This window comes from Gigantopelta aegis, chromosome 5 (genome assembly GCF_016097555.1).
Source record: "Gigantopelta aegis isolate Gae_Host chromosome 5, Gae_host_genome, whole genome shotgun sequence".
Classification (NCBI taxonomy): domain Eukaryota; kingdom Metazoa; phylum Mollusca; class Gastropoda; order Neomphalida; family Peltospiridae; genus Gigantopelta; species Gigantopelta aegis.
Window position 1 is genome coordinate 1,349,278 of NC_054703.1, and position 22,568 is coordinate 1,371,845.

General features: G+C 37.8%; 1 protein-coding gene and 2 long non-coding RNA genes across 5 annotated transcripts in view; 2 read left to right on the forward strand and 1 right to left on the reverse strand.

The window, feature by feature from the left end:
• LOC121373502 overlaps positions 1 to 22,568 on the forward strand; it is a 73,128-nt gene that overhangs the window by 28,188 nt on the left and 22,372 nt on the right. For 2 of the 3 annotated variants that reach the window (XM_041500172.1, XM_041500171.1), the window contains exon 3: positions 20,055 to 20,107. In XM_041500172.1, the coding sequence (XP_041356106.1) occupies positions 20,055 to 20,107 (53 nt within the window). Of the gene's footprint in view, positions 1 to 3,107; positions 3,184 to 20,054; positions 20,108 to 22,568 lie in introns of those variants that run through there. The other variant, XM_041500173.1, reaches the window with a different exon arrangement.
• Positions 11,840 to 13,101, reverse strand: LOC121373504. The gene is made up of 3 exons (XR_005958083.1): positions 12,888 to 13,101; positions 12,466 to 12,527; positions 11,840 to 11,883 (listed from the first exon to the last, which is right to left on the reverse strand). It is a non-coding gene; the product is annotated as an uncharacterized LOC121373504 (long non-coding RNA).
• On the forward strand, positions 13,683 to 14,430 carry LOC121373505. The gene is made up of 2 exons (XR_005958084.1): positions 13,683 to 13,803; positions 14,387 to 14,430. It is a non-coding gene; the product is annotated as an uncharacterized LOC121373505 (long non-coding RNA).

Genomic DNA, 22,568 nt, shown 5'->3' on the forward strand with positions numbered 1-22,568 from the left:
ACACATAAGCCTACAGGCCCCTCATGCGTACACCGTGCTCTCCCTACGAGCTTCACACATAAGCCTACATGCCTCATGCGTACACCGTGCTCCTACGAGCTTCACACATAAGCCTACAGGCCTCATGCGTACACCATGGTCCTCCTACGAGCTTCACACATAAGCCTACAGGCCTCATACGTACACCGAGCTTCACACATAAGCCTACAGGCCTCATACGTACACCGTGTTCCTCCTACGAGCTTCACACATAAGCCTACAGGCCTCATACGTACACCGTGCTCCTCCTACGAGCTTCACACATAAGCCTACAGGCCTCATACGTACACCGTGCTCCTCCTACGAGCTTCACACATAAGCCTACATGCCTCATGCGTACACCATGGTCCTCCTACGAGCTTCACACATAAGCCTACAGGCCTCATGCGTACACCATGGTCCTCCTACGAGCTTCACACATAAGCCTACAGGCCTCATGCGTACACCATGGTCCTCCTACGAGCTTCACACATAAGCCTACAGGCCGTATACGTACATCGTGCTCATCCTACCTGCTTCACAATTTAACTGCTTCTACTACTCCTACGAGCATCACACATAAACCCTACATCTCTTACAGGCTTCACACCTATACCTTGCTTCCCCTTACAGGCTTCACAAATAAACCTGCTCCTCATACTACTCCTTCAGACTTCGCATATAAACCCTTTACAGACTTCTCACATAAACCCTTCTCCTCTTACTGTCTTCACACTTAAACCATTCTCCTTTTACAAACGTCACACATAAACCATTGTCCAATTACAGATTTCACAGAAAACCCGGCTCCTCCTATAGACTCCACACTCGTACCTGCGGCTCTTACATACTTCAGTCGTAAACTCTTCTTCGTTTACAGACTTCACAAATAAACCATTCACCTCCTACAGACTTTACACATACACCATTCTCCTCTTACAGATTTTACACATACACCATTCTCCTCTTACATATTTTACACATAAACCATTCTCCTCTTACAGACTTTACACGTACACCCTTCTCCTCTTACAGACTTTACACATAAACTATTCTCCTCTTACAGACTTTACACATAAACTATTCTCCTCTTACAGACTTTACACATAAACTATTCTCCTCTTACAGACTTTACACATAAACTATTCTCCTCTTACAGACTTTACACATAAACCATTCTCCTCCTACAGACTTTACACATAAACCATTCTCCTCTTAGACTTTACACATAAACCATTCTACTCTTACAGACTTTACACATAAACCATTCTCCTCTTACAGACTTTACATATAAACTATTCTCCTCTTACAGACTTTACACATAAACCATTCTTCTCCTACAGACTTTACACATAAACCATTCACCTCCTACAGACTTTACACATACACCATTCTCCTCTTACAAATTTTACACATACACCATTCTCCTCTTACATATTTTACACATAAACCATTCTCCTCTTACAGACTTTACACGTACACCCTTCTCCTCTTACAGACTTTACACATAAACTATTCTCCTCTTACAGACTTTACACATAAACTATTCTCCTCTTACAGACTTTACACATAAACTATTCTCCTCTTACAGACTTTACACATAAACTATTCTCCTCTTACAGACTTTACACATAAACCATTCTCCTCCTACAGACTTTACACATAAACCATTCTCCTCTTAGACTTTACACATAAACCATTCTACTCTTACAGACTTTACACATAAACCATTCTCCTCTTACAGACTTTACACATAAACCATTCTCCTCCTACAGACTTTACACATAAACCATTATCCTCCTACAGACTTCACACATAAACCATTCTCCTATTGCAGACTCCACACATAAACCCTTCTCTTACAGACTTCACATATACACCATTCTCCTCCTACAGACTTTACACATAAACCATTCTCCCCTACAGACTTTACTCATACACTATTCTCCTCCTACAGACTTCACACATAAACCCTTCTCTTACATACTTCACACTTAAACCATTCTCCTCCTAGAGACTTCAAACTTAAATTCTGCTTCCCCTACAGACTTCGCACTTAAATCCTGCACCTCCTACAGGTTTCAAACTTAGGTTCTGCACCTCCTACAGATTTCAAACTTAGGTTCTGCACCTCCTACAGGTTTCAAACTTAGGTTCTGCACCTCCTACAGGTTTCAAACTTAGGTTCTGCACCTCCTACAGGTTTCAAACTTAGGTTCTGCACCTCCTACAGGTTTCAAACTTAGGTTCTACACCTACAGGTTTCAAACTTAGGTTCTGCACCTCCTACAGGTTTCAAACTTAGGTTCTACACCTACAGGTTTCAAACTTAGGTTGTGCACCTCCTACAGGTTTCAAACTTAGGTTCTACACCTACAGGTTTCAAACTTAGGTTCTGCACCTCCTACAGGTTTCAAACTTAGGTTCTACACCTACAGGTTTCAAACTTAGGTTCTACACCTCCTACAGGTTTCAAACGTAGGTTCTGCACCTCCTACATGTTTCAAACGTAGGTTCTGCACCTCCTACAGGTTTCAAACTTAGGTTCTACACCTCCTACAGGTGTCAAACGTAAGTTCGGCACCTCCTACCGGTTTCAAACTTAGGTTCTACACCTCCTACAGGTTTCAAACTTAGGTTCTGCACCTCCTACAGGTTTCAAACTTAGGTTCTGCACTCCTACAGGTTTCAAACTTAGGATCTGCACCTCCTACGGGCTTTTACATGCTGGACCCCCCCCCCCCCCCCCCCCCCCCAGGTCTTGCCTAGACAATAGTAGATCCGTCCACGAATGATATTATAATAAAGCGAGGCGAGACTTGAACTTTAAAACTACTACCCTGTACTTTTGCCGGTATAACGTTCGCCATATTCATATGACCCATAACCAGTAATGTCTACCGTATGTACTAACATTTCCTCTATCCCTACATCATATGGATTTGAAAGCGGATCTTCTCTCCTTCTTTCTTCTGGTTTTTTTTTGTTTTGTTTTTGACACCCACACAATTGCAGTCGCTTTTTGTGCGCATTTAAGATATAACATTTCACGCAGTTAACACTCATATTACTTAGCGTGTTGCTGAATATTGTCAATGTTCATTGTTCAAATGGGATTATCAAACTTTCAGCAGCAAAAACTGGACTACTACTTTACCCTTTTTGGTATGTTTATGTTTCTCTTTATGGATGCATGTGTGCATGTCTGTCTGTCTATATGTGTGTGTGTGTGTGTGTGTGTTTATGTATGTATGGATAGATGGATGTATTAATGTATGTATGTATGTATGTATTGATGTATGAATATCTATATATTGTATGTATGTCGAGGTTGACTATTACATACATAGACATTAACGCACTGGCGCAGGGGATAATTAAATCCTTTCTGGCCTCAAAAATTGTCCCATGCCGTTGTATGTATGTATGTATGTATGTATGTATGTATGTATCTATGTATGTATGTATTGATGTATGTATTGATGTATGTATGTATGTATTGATGTATGAATATCTATATATGGTATGTATGTCGAGGTTGACTGTTACATACATAGATATTAACGCACTGGCACAGGGGATAATTAAATCCTTTCTGGCCTCACAAATTGTCCCATGCCGTTGCTGGGACTCGAATCTGTGGCACCGAATCGCCCGCAAATTGCGAGACTAACCACGATGCGCTCTGAGCTATCGAGGCATCCATATGTATGTATGTAAGTATGTAAGTATGTAAGTATGTATGTATATATGTATGTATGTATTGATGTATTGATGTATGTATGTATATATGTATGTATGTATGTATGTATTAATGTATGTATATATGTATGTATGTATGTATGTATGTATGTATGTATGTAAGTATTGATGTCTGATTATCTATCATTGTATGTATGTCAGATTTGACTATTAAATAATAAATCTGAATACACTGGCGCAAGGGATAATTAAATCCTTCCTGTCCTCACATACTGTTGCTGGAACTCGAACCTGTAGCACCGAATTGCCCGCAACATATATATATATATATATATATATATATATATATATATATATATATATATATGCTTTCCTTTTCAACAATCCTTTCTCTATCACAAATTTAGAAAGTTTTGACCTCTCATGGTTTCCTCACCCTGTTTTGCCAAATTAAACAATTTATCTAAACTTCCATCCTTACCTTGTTCTAGCTTATCTGGTCAGCCTTCATCTCCTCTATTTGTACTGTTGGTGTTATCAGTGATTTCATTTTACAACTTGCCTTTCTCATCTGTGCTCTGGTTTCCATTATTCCAATGGTCTGTGCTATATCTTTCTTCGTTACACCTTCTGCTCCTGTTACATTTCCAATTACAATGTCGTAAATAGGATTATCCAATACCATAGCTCTGACTTTTCCAGTAAAGTACGGTGTCTTGATATATGTTTCACACCAAGGTGCTTCCTTAACTTCCCCATCCAGTGTAACGTAACTTCCCATTTCACCTGTCATGTCATTTTCGGGTACTAATGCTCTTCTTATTACCACTGTTGAACAACCCGTATCCCTAATGATAGTTGTCTCCTTTCCTAAGCATGTTCCAACAAAGACATTCATATTGCTATCTCTATCCAAAATTTTCTCTTTCTTTAGTGAAACCATACAACCAATGACTTCCTTAACACTTGTCTGTTCTGGTCGTTTCCTACTCGGACATATTCTAGCTATATGACCAGTTTTATTGCAAATGAAACATTTTGGTGGCCATGGTCGAGAATCATTTCTATACTGATCAGTTAACCCTCTTCCTTTCTTAAATCCTGACTGTCCTCCTCTAACTCTACTATCTCCTAAATACTCGCATCTACTTCTTCCCGCTTCTTTCTTACCGTGATTCGTTTCTTTTCTTGCTTCCACAAACGTCTCTGCTAATTTCGCCATTTTATAAGCATCTTCTGGAGTCCTTTCTTTTAGGTACAATGTTAATTCAGTCCCAGCTGAATTCAAAAGTTGTTCACGTATTATTAAATCAAAACAATCCATCATAACTCTGCGTAATCTCACTCAGTTTGATCCATCGGTTCATATACCCAGTTAATCTGTTCAAAAATTGTGGGTACGTCTCTCCTGGTTCAATCTTAGCAGTTCTAAACTTCTGTCTAAACCCGTCTGAGTAAGATCATATCTATGCAACAACGCAGTTTTTAATTTGTCATAATCCATTGCATCGTCATTACTCAATCTCACATACACATCTCTAGCTCTACCTGTTAATAAAGTACCCAAGTGAATAGCCCATTCCTCTGTTGGTGACTTCTGCACTGTCAACATCCTTTCAAAACTGGTTAAATATGCATCCATATCATCTTTCCCATCTTGAAATATAGCATTTAAGTTTAGCTTTGTGGACACGCGAATTATCACTTGACTTAGATAAACTACCACTATCTCTCTTACTTTTCTCAAAACTCCAACTCCAGCTGAAATGCTCGTTCACGTTCCTTCTCTTGTCTTTCATATTCCCTGACCTCTTTAGCCACCTCTCTCTCACGTTCCTTTTCCCTAGCATGTGCATCAGCTAACTCCTTAGCACCCTCTCTTTCTCTTGCTCGTTCTTCTCTATCTAGTCTCGTTTGTTCTCTCCATTCTTCCATCTGCTCCTTAACGAATTTCTGCAGCTCCAACTTCTCCAATCCTAGACTCTTACCTATATCCACACATTTTCAAACTCCATCTTAATATCTAAAAATACCAACCACAACACACACAAATATACTATTACCTTCATTCGATTTGATCCAAACTAACGTGAACCGTACTTCCACAGTTTTATGCTTACCTTGTATCCGCAATGAAGTCATAAACACTGTACGTGCTCCGTAACTTACTAACTAACAATAGCTATCTGTAATACCTACCTTTCTTATCTATCCCTCCACAATGTACCTCTAGCACAAGTATACACAATGACGAAACTAAACGCAGATCTCTTAGCTTGTGGTATTATACACTAGCCCTTTTATGTTCTAACAGTTATAATAACTAGTAGCCTACTACTAAGGCCAAACACCCTAATACAACGCCCTTGCTTCCTTTAGGTACCAACAATGTGACTTAATAAATAACAATACACTTGTTAGAAAATTATGTTGCCCTGCATCTCCACCATTTGTCACGGGTCGGTATCCCAAAAGAAACAAGACGACAACTCAGGAATCATTCATACACATTTATTTACATAACACTTCCCTCCCAACCAATACATATTGCACTATCACGCATGTAACATATATCACATGTAAATTAAACTATGAATCAATATTAAATAGAGTAAAAATCTTTTAACCACAAAATAATACTAAAATGTCTGTCTTCCACTATTCATCACATTTCACAATTCATCATCATAAGTCACCCTCATCGTCATCCTTGTCATGATCATTCACTGATCATCTTCACCATTCCCCATTATCATTATTATCATTCACTAGAATCATCACACCTCATAATGATCATTCACTGATCACCGTTGTCGTTTACTATTAATACCCCTGTCGTTCACCAGAATCACTAACCCCCTCGTCACGGTCATTCACTGATCATCTCAGTTCACCATAATCATTGGTACCCTCATCACGATCCTCACTGATCATCTCCTCCATTCACCAGTATTACCACCATCATTCACCCGAATCATCAACACTCTTTGTCAGGATCATTCACAGATCACCTTCGTCGTTCGCCAAAATCATTGACACCGTCGTCACGATCATTCACTGATCATCTTCTCTGTTCACCATTATCACCACCGCCATTCACCAGACTCACTCTTCGCCAACTCCCAGAATACATCATCTACGTTCGTCATCACCAGGACCCAATACACAAATACACTGAAATACACTATACCCTAATCAAAACCATGTAATATTTATATTACCATATCAGATGTTAGACAATTTTCTCTTAATATAATGTCCGCACTTCACAAGTGTCTTAAATATTACATAAATCAGATTTATTAAGACTTTTGTTTGCAATGACGTTACATACAACTACTAACACATATACACATAGTGTACCACAGTTATACAACAAACAAACAAAATCTACTTACGGTTGTCATCAACCCAGAGTTATACAGAAAAAATATTTCACAATATCTTAACACACAGTTTCTCTCTCAAGAACGTTATGTGACTGCCCACAACTCATTACATCTCCCAACTATATCCCCACTATGCATGCTTCACTCACAAACAAAAGTGTTCACCAATGTAAGCCCAAGCCCAAGTTCCTTACAAACACCTCTGCTAGTGATTACAGTATAAAATATAATTTGCCGTAGCAAGCTATGACACACAGTTCAACAATATATTCTCAATTACCCAAGTATTTACAATAAATGTTCTAAAATATAATATGGTTCTTATATTAGTACCCTTGACTTGTGACAGTATGTCAGATTTGACTATTAAATAATAAATCTGAATACACTGGCGCAAGGGATAATTAAATCCTTCCTGTCCTCACATACTGTTGCTGGAACTCGAACCTGTAGCACCGAATTGCCCGCAACATATATATATATATATATATATATATATATATATATATATATATATATGCATATGAGTGTGTACGTTCGTACGTGTAAGAGTGTATGTGTATGTATATATGTTTGTATGCAGATAGACAGGCAGCAAGGAGGTAGGTAAACAGGCAGGAGAAAAGAAGGTAGGTACGTAGGTACGTAGGTACGTAGGTACGTACGTACGGAGTTATATTTCTCCCATCCCTAACCATGCAAGACAGCCCATGCGGAATAAATCGGTCCTGCATGACTACGTAACTTCTATTGCTTGAGCTGATATTAAAGCGGCAGTATCCGGTGTCAAAACAATTGCACGAGTCTCCCCTGGGTTGTCATGCCACGATCAGAAGAGGTCTGGGGCCCATTTCACAAAACATCGTATATTTACGTCTGGCGACTAGCAGTTATATCGGTCACACGTTTACACCTGTTTAGAATCTATTTCACGCAGAGACGTACATCATTATGGAAGATGGAGTATATTAAGGACAAAAGAAATTGAAAAATGTGTATTTCAAACTATATTAGTGTTCTGTTAGTGGTAATAAGAATCGTGGTTTAGTCGTAGATTTACGTTTACGTGTAAAACTAGGCTTACGATGCTTTGTGCAATTGGGCCCAGCCCCTTTCTAAGGGCCCCTATGGGCAACTTAGGGAGACACCACAGCATCATAGAGGTCTGTTTAACGAGCTACTCTCGATTCACTAATGTCAAAACCTATACTAGCGCTGCCATTTACTTTCTGACCGACCGTTCAAAATTGCGCCAAATTTCCTCAATCAAAATTGCGCACCTTTTCTCTTTGGCATATAATTGCTCCATTCAAAATTCCATAGCGCCAGTCTATGTTAAACTTTTTAATACTAATATTGATCACCGCGTTCTACCTGAGGAATGGCTTACAGGTATTATTATGCCAATTTTTAAAAATAAAGGGAGCAAGACTATTACCCGAAAAATTATCGACCAATTACACTACTCTGCTGTTGTTCTAAGCTATTCACAACTTTACTTAATAACCAGTTAAACTTATTTATTGAGGAAAACAATATCATTAGTGAGGCTCAGACTGCATTTCGTAAAGGCTATTCACCTACAGACCACATATTCACATTACATAACTTGATCGATTTCTTGAAAAAAAGAAAAAAGAAATTATACTGTGCATTTATTGATTTTCAGAAAGCTTTCGATATGGTACCAAGAACTCAACTTTGTCATAAGCTGTTACAAAATAACATAACCGGTAAATTTTTCAGAATTATCTACCAGATGTATCAAGGTTAAAATCATTAACTTCCGTCAATAATCAGCAATCAGCTTTATTCCCTTGCAACAACGGTATCCGCCAAGGCGAAAATTTATCCCCTCATTCTGTTCTCCTTGTATCTCAACGATTTAGAAGATTATTTATCCAACCATGGATGCGAAGGAATCCGAATTAAAACAGATAATCAAGAGAAACCCGGTAGACATTGCTATGCACATCCTTTGTTTGTTATATGCAGATGATACGGCCTTATTAGCAACAAGTGCAGCTGACCTACAATATACTTTAAATACGTTTTACCAGTATTGCAATGATTGGAACTTAAAATTAATAGTAACAAAACAAAAATACTGATTTTTAACGGAACTGCTAAAGACTATAAACATATTTTTAAGATTGGAAACACTATTTTAGAAAATGATAATGAAATACAAATATTTAGGAATTACTTTTAGTAAATTAAATAACTTCCGAACTACCAAGAGCAGACTTAGTCAGCAGGCTACCAAGGCTATGTACTTTGTACTAGCGAAATCAAAGGAATACTATCTATCAACTGAATGCAAACGTAAAATGTTCGACTCGATGGTCCTTCCAATCTTATTATATGGCTGCGAAATTTGGGTGCACGAGAAAAATGATATATTTAACTTTGTACAAATCTTCTTCTTTAGACATATTTTACCTGTTAAGAAATCAAACACCATGTTTTATGTTATACGGAGAGCTGGGACGAATGCCAGTTGAATTACTCATACATAGAAGAATGATATGCTACTGGGCACGGCTTTTATCAGGAAAAGAATCAAAACTCTCTTGTTATTATACAAAGCTATGTTAAACGATCATCTCTACTAACGGAACCAAATATAAATTGGATCACCGCTATCAAAAACATGTTGAATAACTTAGGGATGAGCAATGTATGGGATATCTCAATCGTCGTCATATCAGTAAAATGTCTCTCGCAACAAATCAAACAAAGGCAACACGATCAATATTTACAAATATGGAGAAATAACTTATCACAATCATCGAGAGGAAAGGTTACGAGCTATATATAGAAAACTTATTTCTTGAAAATTATGTTAGTATACTTCCTGAAAAGCTATGGTCAGTTATCATAAAAATTAGAACGTCCTGACCATTATTTACCCGTTGAAACTGGTCGTTGGAATAACACACATATAGATGAGAGACTTTGTACACTATGCGACGTCAATGATATTGGCGATGAGTTTCATTATATTTTTGTTTGTAATTTTTTTCATGATTTAAGGGTCCAGTATATACATTCATATTACTATAAACGACCAAGTACTTATAAATTTAAAGAATTAATGAACAGTAAGCGAATCGGAATATTAAAGAAATTGGCATATTTTATAAAAGTAATTATTAGTAACTTTAAAACGTCCCTAACCCACAACAAAACAAAAATATATAACTATTATTACGATAACATGTTTGCTTATAAGTACTTGACCACACATGATGTATATCCAGATTATATTTGTATGAACACCAACTTGTGGTTTGTGTATAACGATGTTCTTAAATATGTACATGTATCAAATGCATTTAGAGTTTTTGTTATACATATTGTTCTTATAGAATTCTATTTATTGGTACTTTGTATATGTTCATTATCAACCATCTTGTCACGTGAATGTTATAAATTGTATGTGTATATATATTCCTCCTATGGCCGTTTGTGCAACGGCCCGAGTGTAAATAAATTCTTGTCTTGCCTTGTCTTGTCTTCGATTTACGTAACATTTTTCAAGACTATATGTTATTTTTATTCATTACTTAGACCTAAAAAGGTGTTTTTTGGAAATGCGCGGTCAGTCTAGGATCGATCCCCATCGGCGGGTATATAAAAATACCATGGTATGTGATATCCTGTCTGTGGATGGTACATATAAACGATCCCTTGCTAAAAAAAATGTAACGGGTTTCCAAGGCGCATGTGCAGGGATTTCAGCGGGGTGGGGTTATAGACTGTGTTTGAGCGAAGTTTATATGGGGCCATGCTCCCCCAAAAAATACATTTCAATTTTTTTTTAAGCTTGGGCAAGTAAGGGTTTCGACCTCCAATACCCTCCCCCTGCACATGCACCCTATTCCTCTCTAAGATTATATGTCAAAATTGCCAAATGTTAGACATCCAACAGCAGATGGAAGGAAGGATAGGATATGTTTTTATTTAACGACGCACTCAACACATTTTATTACGGTTTGTATGGGGGTCGGATGATTATTAAATCAATATGCTTTATCGTTTGATGTCGTTAAACAACCCCCCCTCCCCAACTTTATCCTTTCCAAATGAAATAATATTTATTTGAATTTGTCGATTTTAACACGTAAAATAAGAAGTGAAAACGTTCATTGTCTACTTTAGTATATTTTTATTAAAAAATATATACACGATTAATGTGTTACTAGTATACAAACTAAACTTTGAAAGTTTTACTAACACTTTATAAAATATCAATTCTGAAATAGGAAGGTACGACTGTCGATAATACGTTGTCAAGATCAAACCGGTTTTAACTAAAGACTCTAGTACCGTATCCTCAACCGAACGTTCTTCGTACAGCGCAAGATTTCTCTTTTACTTTTTTGAGACGAGCCCTACAATTTGAAATCGACAAACGCACGTGTTAAATGGACATTTCTGAGTCTGCTGCAATTTATTATATATGATCGACTAACAGAGACTTTTTAACGACTGTAATTACATATCAAATGTATTTTTCTGCATAAAATATTAGTGGCTGTATATTAAACGTGTTTCTGATCTATCTAATATTTCTACTAGTTTAATTTTCATTTTATTTCTTAAAATATGTTTTTTTTTCGTACGTACGAAATTATTTGAAGACAAAATCCAGTTTGGGCTTCTTACAAATATTAATGTAGCCTACTGGAAAGTATTCCCCCAAAAGAAACACAACAAGGCTCGGAAGGGTTCGAGGGTTTATTCTCTCGATCACACCATACGCGTGGTTCTGTAAAAATAATTACAAACGATAAATACACTGATAATAACAATAATTAACAACCTCGACTTAATCATAAAAATAAATTACAAATGTCATTACATAGCAATATATATACTCATTTAAACCATTATCACACAATTATGCCAAGTTACTGGCATAATACTTTCCTTCAAAAATATACATATACGTTTCGGCGACGTTAGTGCCAAAACAATCATCAAAAATAAGTACATGCATTTAAGATAATTAAATGCGGTTATACAAACAAAAAAATACCTCAAAGCAGTAAAGACTTGGCAACATTATTGCCAACGTTACTGATTACAAAATAAACAACTTCCCCATTTCAAATGCTGTCAATATAAAACAATAACGTTCGGGTTTGTATGACAAACATTAAAATAAAGACCATTACAGAATACAAACTGGAACAATCGATTAAAAAAAACAATAAATATATATACATAAAATGAACTCGGTTACAGCACAGGTGAAACAAGTCACGTGCGTTGGTCAAGACGCACGTGAAACACCTTCGCTGCAAGAATTGCATGTAATAAAGAAATAGACAATACTACTACTACACACCTTCGCTGTGGGCGATGAACCGTATAGGATGATAACACTATTACATGTACGTGGGCTTCATCCTGTGAATAAATGGGTAAAATATAAGCTACCACTCAAATGGATAATAAAAACTACAGCAATTAGACATCTCATCCAACACTAATCACTAATTCTGTTTATACAATTAACTTGCGCCTCTATGTATATTTATATGTTTAATAGTATATATCCAACACCTTTACTTTATTACTGTTTATAAAGTTAACTCGTCCATATATATATTTATTCGTTTATTGTGTTTTAGTGAATTCAATATTTAAAACGTATTTACCTAGCATTAATTATGGACGTTTAAACACTTTTCCACATTATGTATTACATTTACATATATCTAAAATAATGAGATAAACATAACAATTATACATGCATATTAGTCAAACCTGTAAGTGCCAAAAGGAAGTCTGAAGATAACGAAAGGCTCAGGAAAAGGAAAAGGCAACTGCAAGTCGTAAGTATGTAACGTGTTGTGTCATTGTCCACACTCAGCGCTGCACGGACCTGACTCACGACCACGTGACACCAAATACACATAACCATTGGACAGAATCAACCAATGGCTCGTCCCTAGCCAGTATGGCGAGAAACAACCATAAAAGGCTTTGTCTAAAGCACCAATACGATATTCTCAATGCAGATTGAGAATATCCTATAATAAAATAAATTGAATCCTAAAATAAATATTAATAGTAATAGATCAAATATGTTATTTATATACAAACGGCCAAATATTTAGTCCCCGTTACATACTCCCCCTAGTTGTGAAATGACGTCCTCGTCATTTAATGTCATATGACCCCAGTGAACTTGTAACAATCTGCAGTACTGCATTTACTGCTTCTATCGGCATCCGATCAAATAAGTTCATTGAAGCCATATCCGTGAGAATTTTTACTCTGTCCTTCCAGTCACATCCCAAAGACTTGATCATGGCAAAATCCCCATGTGTCATCCACTTTGGAGGCCGTCTCTCCCTAATGGATCGTCTTGGAACTGGAACTGGAACTGGACTCCTAATGTCTTCAGATTCAGACACCAAATCTGCAACCGGCTCAACCTCTGCCGTCTCATCCGCAACTGTCTCATGGTCTGAACTAGCTACTTCACCTACAAGGGATGTCTCATGATCATCCGTTGACGAAGTGCTGTCTATACCCATAACACCAACAGAGCCTCACGTGCTGTAGTTTTATTATCCATTTGAGTGGTAGCTTATATTTTACCCATTTATTCACAGGATGAAGCCCACGTACATGTAATAGTGTTATCATCCTATACGGTTCATCGCCCACAGCGAAGGTGTGTAGTAGTAGTAGTATTGTCTATTTCTTTATTACATGCAATTCTTGCAGCGAAGGTGTTTCACGTGCGTCTTGACCAACGCACGTGACTTGTTTCACCTGTGCTGTAACCGAGTATTTTATGTATATATATATTATTGTTTTTTAAATCGATTGTTCCAGTTTGTATTCTGTAATGGTCTTTATTTTAATGTTTGTCATACAAACCCGAACGTTATTGTTTTATATTGACAGCATTTGAAATGGGGAAGTTGTTTATTTTGTAATCAGTAACGTTGGCAATAATGTTGCCAAGTCTTTACTGCTTTGAGGTATTTTTTTGTTTGTATAACCGCATTTAATTATCTTAAATGCATGTACTTATTTTTGATGATTGTTTTGGCACTAACGTCGCCGAAACGTATATGTATATTTTTGAAGGAAAGTATTATGCCAGTAACTTGGCATAATTGTGTGATAATGGTTTAAATGAGTATATATATTGCTATGTAATGACATTTGTAATTTATTTTTATGATTAAGTCGAGGTTGTTAATTATTGTTATTATCAGTGTATTTATCGTTTGTAATTATTTTTACAGAACCACGCGTATGGTGTGATCGAGAGAATAAACCCTCGAACCCTTCCGAGCCTTGTTGTGTTTCTTTTGGGGGAATACTTTCCAGTAGGCTACAATGGAGCCGACGTAGGGACAGAAGTGCTGTCTATACCCATAACACTAACAGAGTCCCTGTCAGCAGCAGGTGCGGTGCTGGCATCTGTTGGTTCTGTGACTGTTGCCTCTGTAACCAGCACAACAGAATCGACTTGAAGATAGTCTTCATCATCCGACGGGGTTGCTCCGTCGTCCAATTCCGTTGGGGGTATCTTTTCAGCAGTAACCTCAGTTGGCTTTTGTCGCTGTCGTTGGGTTGGTCGTCTTGGTTTTGGTGTTGGCACATCTGGAACATCAATAGCTATGGGAAGAGATCCGATTGGTAACAGAAGGTTCCTGTGAAGTGTTCTACTTTTACCATGTCCATTTTCCTGCCGCACCACAAACACAGGGATATCCTTGTTTGGCTGATCTTGGATAAGGTAAGGTTCCTCTTCCCATCTGTCGGCAATCTTATGTTTTACCATCGAATGCCAATCTTCTAACCAAAACTCTGTCGCCGGGTTGCAGGATGGAACCCCGAACTCTGACATCATATCCCTTCTTCTGATGTTTGTCGACTGTGCTCTGCTGCCTTAGACGCTAACCTGTATGATTCTTGCAGTCTTTGTCGTAAAGCTGACGTGTAATCATGTAGATTCTCTTGTCTTGCATTGGTTCCAGACCCAAGGCAACATCAACAGGCAACCGTGGATTCCTGCCAAACATCAGAAAGAATGGTGCATAACCAGTGGAATCATGTCTGGTACAGTTATAGGCATGCACTAAAGGGGCTACATGGTTCTTCCAGTCAACCTTCTTTTCTGGATCCAGGGTACCAAGCATATCCAGTAATGTCCTGTTGAACCGCTCTGTCATTCCATTACCCATTGGGTGATATGGCGTTGTCCTTGACTTTTGTATTCCTGCGATTGAAACACATTTCTTTCAAAAGCTTGCTTTCAAAATTTGCACCCTGGTCTGAATGCAACCGCTGAGGAAATCCATAGTGTACAATAAAGTTATTAAATAACACTTCTGCAGTTGTTCTAGCAGTCTGATTCCTCGTAGGTATGGCTTGAGCGTATCGAGTGAAATGGTCTGTTATAACAAGGATATTTTGGAAGCCGCCCTTTGAAGTCTCCAATGTAAGAAAGTCCAGGCAAACTATCTCAAGAGGCTGACTAGTTGTGATGTTGACAAGTGGCGCCCGGCTGTTGGTTTGACCCTTTTCGGCGAAGACATCTGTCACAGCTCTTAATCCACTCATCGACACTCTTGGACATGGCTGGCCAGTAAAATCTATCCTTTAACAGAGCAAGTGTCCTCTCACGGCCCATATGCCCAATGTCGTTGTGGAGCCCTTGCAATGCCATGGGTCGAAACTTGACTGGGAGTACTAACTGCATCTTCTCATCTCCATTAACCAGTGTAGATCGATATAAAACTCCCCTGTACAGTTTCAGATGGTCAAACTCCCGGTACAACGCTAGTGCTTCTGCTGAGCGAGGCAACCCTTGTAGAGATGGTTTTGTACCTTGTGTCAAGCTTCTCAGGAATGGTTCTAGGGTTATATCTCCAGTTTGGTGATGTCTCCAATCTCTCAAAGTCATGTTATTGATTGAATGTCCATCTTCATCCTCGTCATCAATTACATCCGAGGACATACAAAGACTTTCAATATAACTGGGAGTCTGACATGCTGCTGCGATCGCCTTGATGGATTCAGAGGTAATACCTAGCTGCTTTTCCCCACTGTAGTTATTACCTGGGAGGCGAGAGAGCGCATCAGCATCTGCATTGCTTTTCCCTGTCCGGTACTGAATTGAAAAATCGTAAGACGCTAAGGAGGCTAACCATCTATGGCCTGTGGCATCTAGTTTAGCCGTGGTTAATACATAGGTGAGAGGATTGTTATCCGTAAACACAACAAACTTGTGGCCATATAAATAATCACTGAATTTCTCAGTAATTGCCCATTTCAGTGCCAAAAATTCTAGTTTGTGTGCTGCATAATTTCTCTCAGTCTTTGACACACCACGGCTTGCATAAGCTACCACCCTCTTCGTACCCTCTTGTTCCTGGTAGAGTACTGCCCCAAGACCAGAGCTGCTTGCATCTGTATGCAATTCAAATGGAAGAGAGTGGGTCCGCATACGCCAAAATAGGTGGCGAGGTCAACGCCCGCTTCAACTGATCAAAAGCATTTTGTTGATCTGCTCCCCATACCCAATCCACCACAGCTGATCTTTTCTTCGATGACCTCTTCTGTTTAGTCCTGGTTGGTGGAAGTAGAATCGTAAGAGGCCGTGCTATCGTAGAGAAATTAGAAATATACTTACGATAGTACCCAAGAAATCCTAGGACCTGTCGCAACTGCTCTGGATTAGTAGGTTCTGGCCAGTTGACAATCTTTTCTATCTTTTCAGGATCTACCTTGACGCCATCCACGGACACAATGTGCCCTAGATATTTGACTTGATCCTGAAAGAAACTGCATTTCTTGGGTGCCAACTTGAGATTGTATTCCCGAAGACGGTTAAATACCAATTCCAGTCGATGAAGATGCTCTTCAAATGATGATGAAAATACAATAAGATCATCAATGAATATACAACACTTCTGCAGGTACAGATCTCCAAGACAATCTTCCATGAGTCTCTGGTACGTTGCAGGACTATTAGTCTGTCCAAAACCCATACGATTATACTCATAGAAGCCGAGTGGTCCTACTGTAAACGCTGTCCTGGCCTTATGTTCTTCAGCTATCTCCACCTGATGGTATCCACTCTTCATGTCAACAACACTGAAGAACTTCGAACCAGCCAGACAATCAAAAATCTCTTCTGTCCTAGGCAAAGCATACGAATCCTTTACGGTTTGTTGATTCAACTGCCGGTAATCAACGCACATCCGTAAAGAACCATCTTTCTTCTTTGCAATCACCACTGGTGATGCCCACGGGCTGTGAGATCTCCGGATGATTCCACACAACAAAAGCTGTCGTAAATGTTGTTTGATCTCTTCGTACATAGCCGGCGGAATGCGGCGATGTCGTTGCTTGAACGGGGTACTGTCAATAAGCTCAATTCTGTGCTGTACCTTAGTACAGTGCCCAATGTCGAACTCACTTGCAGAAAAGACATCTTGATACTTTAAAATCAAGTTGGTCCCCTCCTGCAACTGCTCCGGAGTTAGTCCTTGTGAAGGTAGAGTAATCTTCTGCAGCAACCACTCGTCATCTTCCTCCTTTTGTTCTACGTCTTCCAAAGTTACTTCTTGTATCTCACACAAGAGGCCCTTAGACGGAATAACAACGGTCTGAGTAGTTACATTGGACAATCTTACCTCCACTGGAGAATTGGATCTGTACTGGTACCTAAATACAACAGGCGATACCTCTAAGTCTGGATGATCACATTTCCCTGTTGTTGCCATCATCGCACATGTATCCCTGTAAGGAATCTTCTTATCCAGGTACCCAGGATAGTAATGGTCGAATTAGGTGGAATAGTAATGCTATCTCTCTGTGCACTCCTAACCAGACCTAATCTACCCTTACACCGTGAAAGTGTCTTGTCCTGTAACACAATGCTCCTGAAAGCAAGGTACCAAGGTGTACGCAATTCCGCTACTTGTAGAAATCTATCACCATAAGTTTGGCGACATTCATCTAAAGCAGAGGTTAAAACATTTGTTCCCAATAAAATTTGGAACACTAGCGTTGTAACTGCTATCCGGAACAACCAAAAACAAACAAAACCTAGGTGAATCAGTCAAACCCTGTAACACCACAGTCGTTTCAATATATCCTTTATATGGTAGTGACTGACCGTCCGCACATTCAATATTCAACAGATCAGTCAGAGGATGAATATCTGCTTCCTTGAGATAATTGGAATAAAAGGTTTCGCTGACTGTTGAAACAGTGGAACCTGTATCCAACAAAGCTGTACACAAATTACCACCAACAACAACGGAAACCTCATTCGCTTCACCAATGAGACCCTCTGGAATGGAAGAGAAAACCTTGGAGCATTTGCCTGTGCCAACTTTTGTTTGCTCCCCAACAAAAGTGGTCTTCAGTTTAAATCCAGAGGCTCATTTCTGCAACCTATGGCTATGTGTCCAACTTGTCCACATTTCCAACACTGTATCTCCTTTCGACGTTGTGGAGTTCTGCCTGAAGAAAACTGGGCATGGGTTCTTACACCCTTATAAGTCGAAGGTGTGGTGCGCCTCTATGTATATTTATATGTTTAATAGTATATATCCAACACCTTTACTTTATTACTGTTTATAAAGTTAACTCGTCCATATATATATTTATTCGTTTATTGTGTTTTAGTGAATTCAATATTTAAAACGTATTTACCTAGCATTAATTATGGACGTTTAAACACTTTTCCACATTATGTATTACATTTACATATATCTAAAATAATGAGATAAACATAACAATTAATACATGCATATTAGTCAAACCTGTAAGTGCCAAAAGGAAGTCTGAAGATAACGAAAGGCTCAGGAAAAGGAAAAGGCAACTGCAAGTCGTAAGTATGTAACGTGTTGTGTCATTGTCCACACTCAGCGCTGCACGGACCTGACTCACGACCACGTGACACCAAATACACATAACCATTGGACAGAATCAACCAATGGCTCGTCCCTAGCCAGTATGGCGAGAAACAACCATAAAAGGCTTTGTCTAAAGCACCAATACGATATTCTCAATGCAGATTGAGAATATCCTATAATAAAATAAATTGAATCCTAAAATAAATATTAATAGTAATAGATCAAATATGTTATTTATATACAAACGGCCAAATATTTAGTCCCCGTTACATTAAGACGACCAGAAACACATTGAATATAAAGACACTGATATTCTAAACAAGAAAATATATTTATCATGTAAGTTTAATCGTAGAAATATTTTATTAGTCGGAAACATCTTACAATGCAGCAAACTCAGGAATGTCCCTTTAACTAAAATTGACAACAGGCTGTCGTTTGTGCTTTGCCGAGCTATGGCGGCACAGACGACGAATCAAGCGTATACGTTTGACGATCTCCGTTCATAGCGAACACACACGACTTTTATAAAAGTGCATTTGAGCTTGTATTTCACATTTGTACATGATGTTATAATATGGTAACCAGAGAATGTAACTTTAACATTGAGTGACATCACGTAAACGGCAAAATAACGCAAGAAATGCTTTTTATATTTTCATAAATACAGGAAACCTGCTGTCATAATGAAATTGTACTATTTTTGGGTACGATCTTTTCAATAGTTCTGATTATTTTATTGTAAGATAAAAAAAAAAGTAGGGTTTTTCACGTTTTCCCAAAATGCTTGTTTTTCATCTACTGGATGGGAGAAAAATAATCCTCCATTATGTATCCATGTGAGACAGGGCTATTCCACCCTCGGATACATAATGTGATGTCAGGGACGAGGCTAATTGTGTACCCTCGAGTGGCACAGCCCTGTCCCACATGGACACATATGAAGGATTCTTTTAGTATATTTGTGTGTGTATGTATATCTGTTACTGTTTAATCGCTATCTTTATTTATTTATTTATTTATTTATTTATTTCAGATTCTAATGAGAACGGCTTGATAGAGAAAGACGATTTGGATGGAATTGTTAAGGTAATTAATCAGTGCTCCGCGACTGGTATAACAAACGCTGTGGTATGTGCTCTCCTGTCTGTGGCAAGGAAGTACCCAAATCTATATAGTTTTTCGCCGATTAGAACGTCAACAAAACCGTCTTGTCGGTTTGTGTGAAGGGAAAAGACGCAATGGTCGCCTGTAATCTGTAGTTTTGTTTCGATTACAACTTGCATAACGTCGACAAATGCGTCTTGTTGGTTGGTGGTTATTGGAGAAAAAGACACGATCGTCGCGTCTAGTCAACAGTTTGTTTCCATTACAACTTGCGTAACATCGACAAAAGCTAAAGTTAAATTTTTGCTACGTTTAATGACACCACTAGAACACATTGATTTATTAATCATCGGCTGTTGGATGTCAAACATTTGGTAATTCGGACAATTCTCGGATTCTTTTGTTGTGGTTTGTTTGTTTGGGTTTTTTGTTGTTGTCTTTTTGTGTTGTTTTTTGTGTGTGTTTTTTTGTGTTTTCTGGTTTTGTTTTCTGTTTTTTTTCTGTTGTTTTTTTGCGTGTTTGAATTGTTTGCCTTTTATGACTTTTTTGTAAAGTTATTTCATGCGTATATATATTTTCTTATCCAATTTTCATAAATTTATTCTCAATTGATTTAACATACAAGCTTGTTATAAAGTCATGTTACATATGTATTGAAAGATGGATCACCGATCGACTAACGACGACCCACACCAAACACCACACAGAAGCCGACGAGACACTTTTGTCGATGGGGGTGGGGAGGGGATTTAGTTCAGTCGGTTCAATGCTCGCTGGAGGTACTTACGTCGCAGGATCGAACCACCTCGGTGGATCCATTCAACTGATTGGGTTATATTCTCATTCTAACCAGTGCACCACAAATGGCCAAAGGCCGTAGTATGTGTCTTCCTATCTGTGGGAAAGTACATATAAAAGATCCCTTACTGCATTAGGAAAAGTGTAGCGGGTTTTCTCTCTGGTGACTACGTCCTAGATTTACCAAATGTTTGACATCCAGTAGCCGATGATTAATGAGTCAATGTGCTCTAGTGGTGTCGTCAAACAAAACAAATTTAAAATGTTTTACTTTCAGGATATTGTTTTATTCACCAACATGTTTGTTTTAGGTGTGAGTTTGTTTTACTTTCAGGATATTGTTATATTCACCAACATGTTTGTGTTTAGGTGTGAGGTTGTTTTACTTTCAGGATATTGTTTTATTCACCAACATGTTTGTTTTAGATGTGAGGTTGTTTTTACTTTCAGGATATTGTTTTATTCACCAACATGTTTGTTTTAGGTGTGAGGTTGTTTTACTTTCAGGATATTGTTTTATTCACCAACATGTTTGTTTTAGGTGTGAGTTGTTTACATTTTATTTTAGAATATTGTTCTATTCACAAATATTTTTGTTTTAAGTGTGAGGTTGCTTTACTTTCAGAATATTGTTATATTCACAAAATGTGTTTCGGGCTAAAATTAAATATTAATTTATTTTTTAGATTTAGATAGCCCGCTCTAAAATTAGTGCAAAAATTATTTATATGATTATTATTATATTATTTCTGGACTGCACAAGTAAAGATTTAAAATCCCCCACTTACATTTAGAGTAAAAATTCAAATTTGCTCGTAAAGTTTTTCTGTCCCGTGTCAGACTTCTGGCTATCCAGAAATCGGTCCCGGGACAGACATGCTCGAAGCCCTAGTGGCATGTGAGCATGTTTAAACATTAGGTGAGGGTTTCTTGTTTTTGTTTTTTTTAATTTTCAGGATATTGTTGTATTCACCAACATGTTTGTTTTAGGTGTGAGTTGTTTTTACTTTCACGATATTCCTTCATTCACCGATATGTTTGTCTTAGGTATTTTAACTTTCAGGATATTGTTACATTCACCAACATGTTTGTTTTAGGTGTGAGGTGGGGTTTTTTAACTTTCAGGATATTGTTACATTCACCAACATGTTTGTTTTAGGTGTGAGGTGGGTTTTTTTTATAATTTTCAGGATATTGTTACATTCACCAACATGTTTGTTTTAGGTGTGAGTTTTTTTTTAACTTTCAGGATATTGTTACATTCACCAACATGTTTGTTTTAGGTGTGAGGTTTTTTTTTAACTTTCAGGATATTGTTACATTCACCAACATGTTTGTTTTAGGTGTGAGGTTTTTTTAACTTTCAGGATATTGTTACATTCACCAACATGTTTTTTTTTAGGTGTGACCAGTGGGTTTTTTTTTTAATTTTCAGGATATTGTTACATTCACCAACATGTTTTGTTTTATGTGTGAGTTTTTTTTTTTTTACTTTCAGGATATTGTTGTTTACAATTCACTTCAGCGCAACATGTTTGTTTTTAGGTGTGAGTTTTTTTAACTTTCAGGATATTGTTACATTCACCAACATGTTTGTTTTAGGTGTGAGGTTTTTTTTTTACTTTCAGGATATTGTTTACAATTC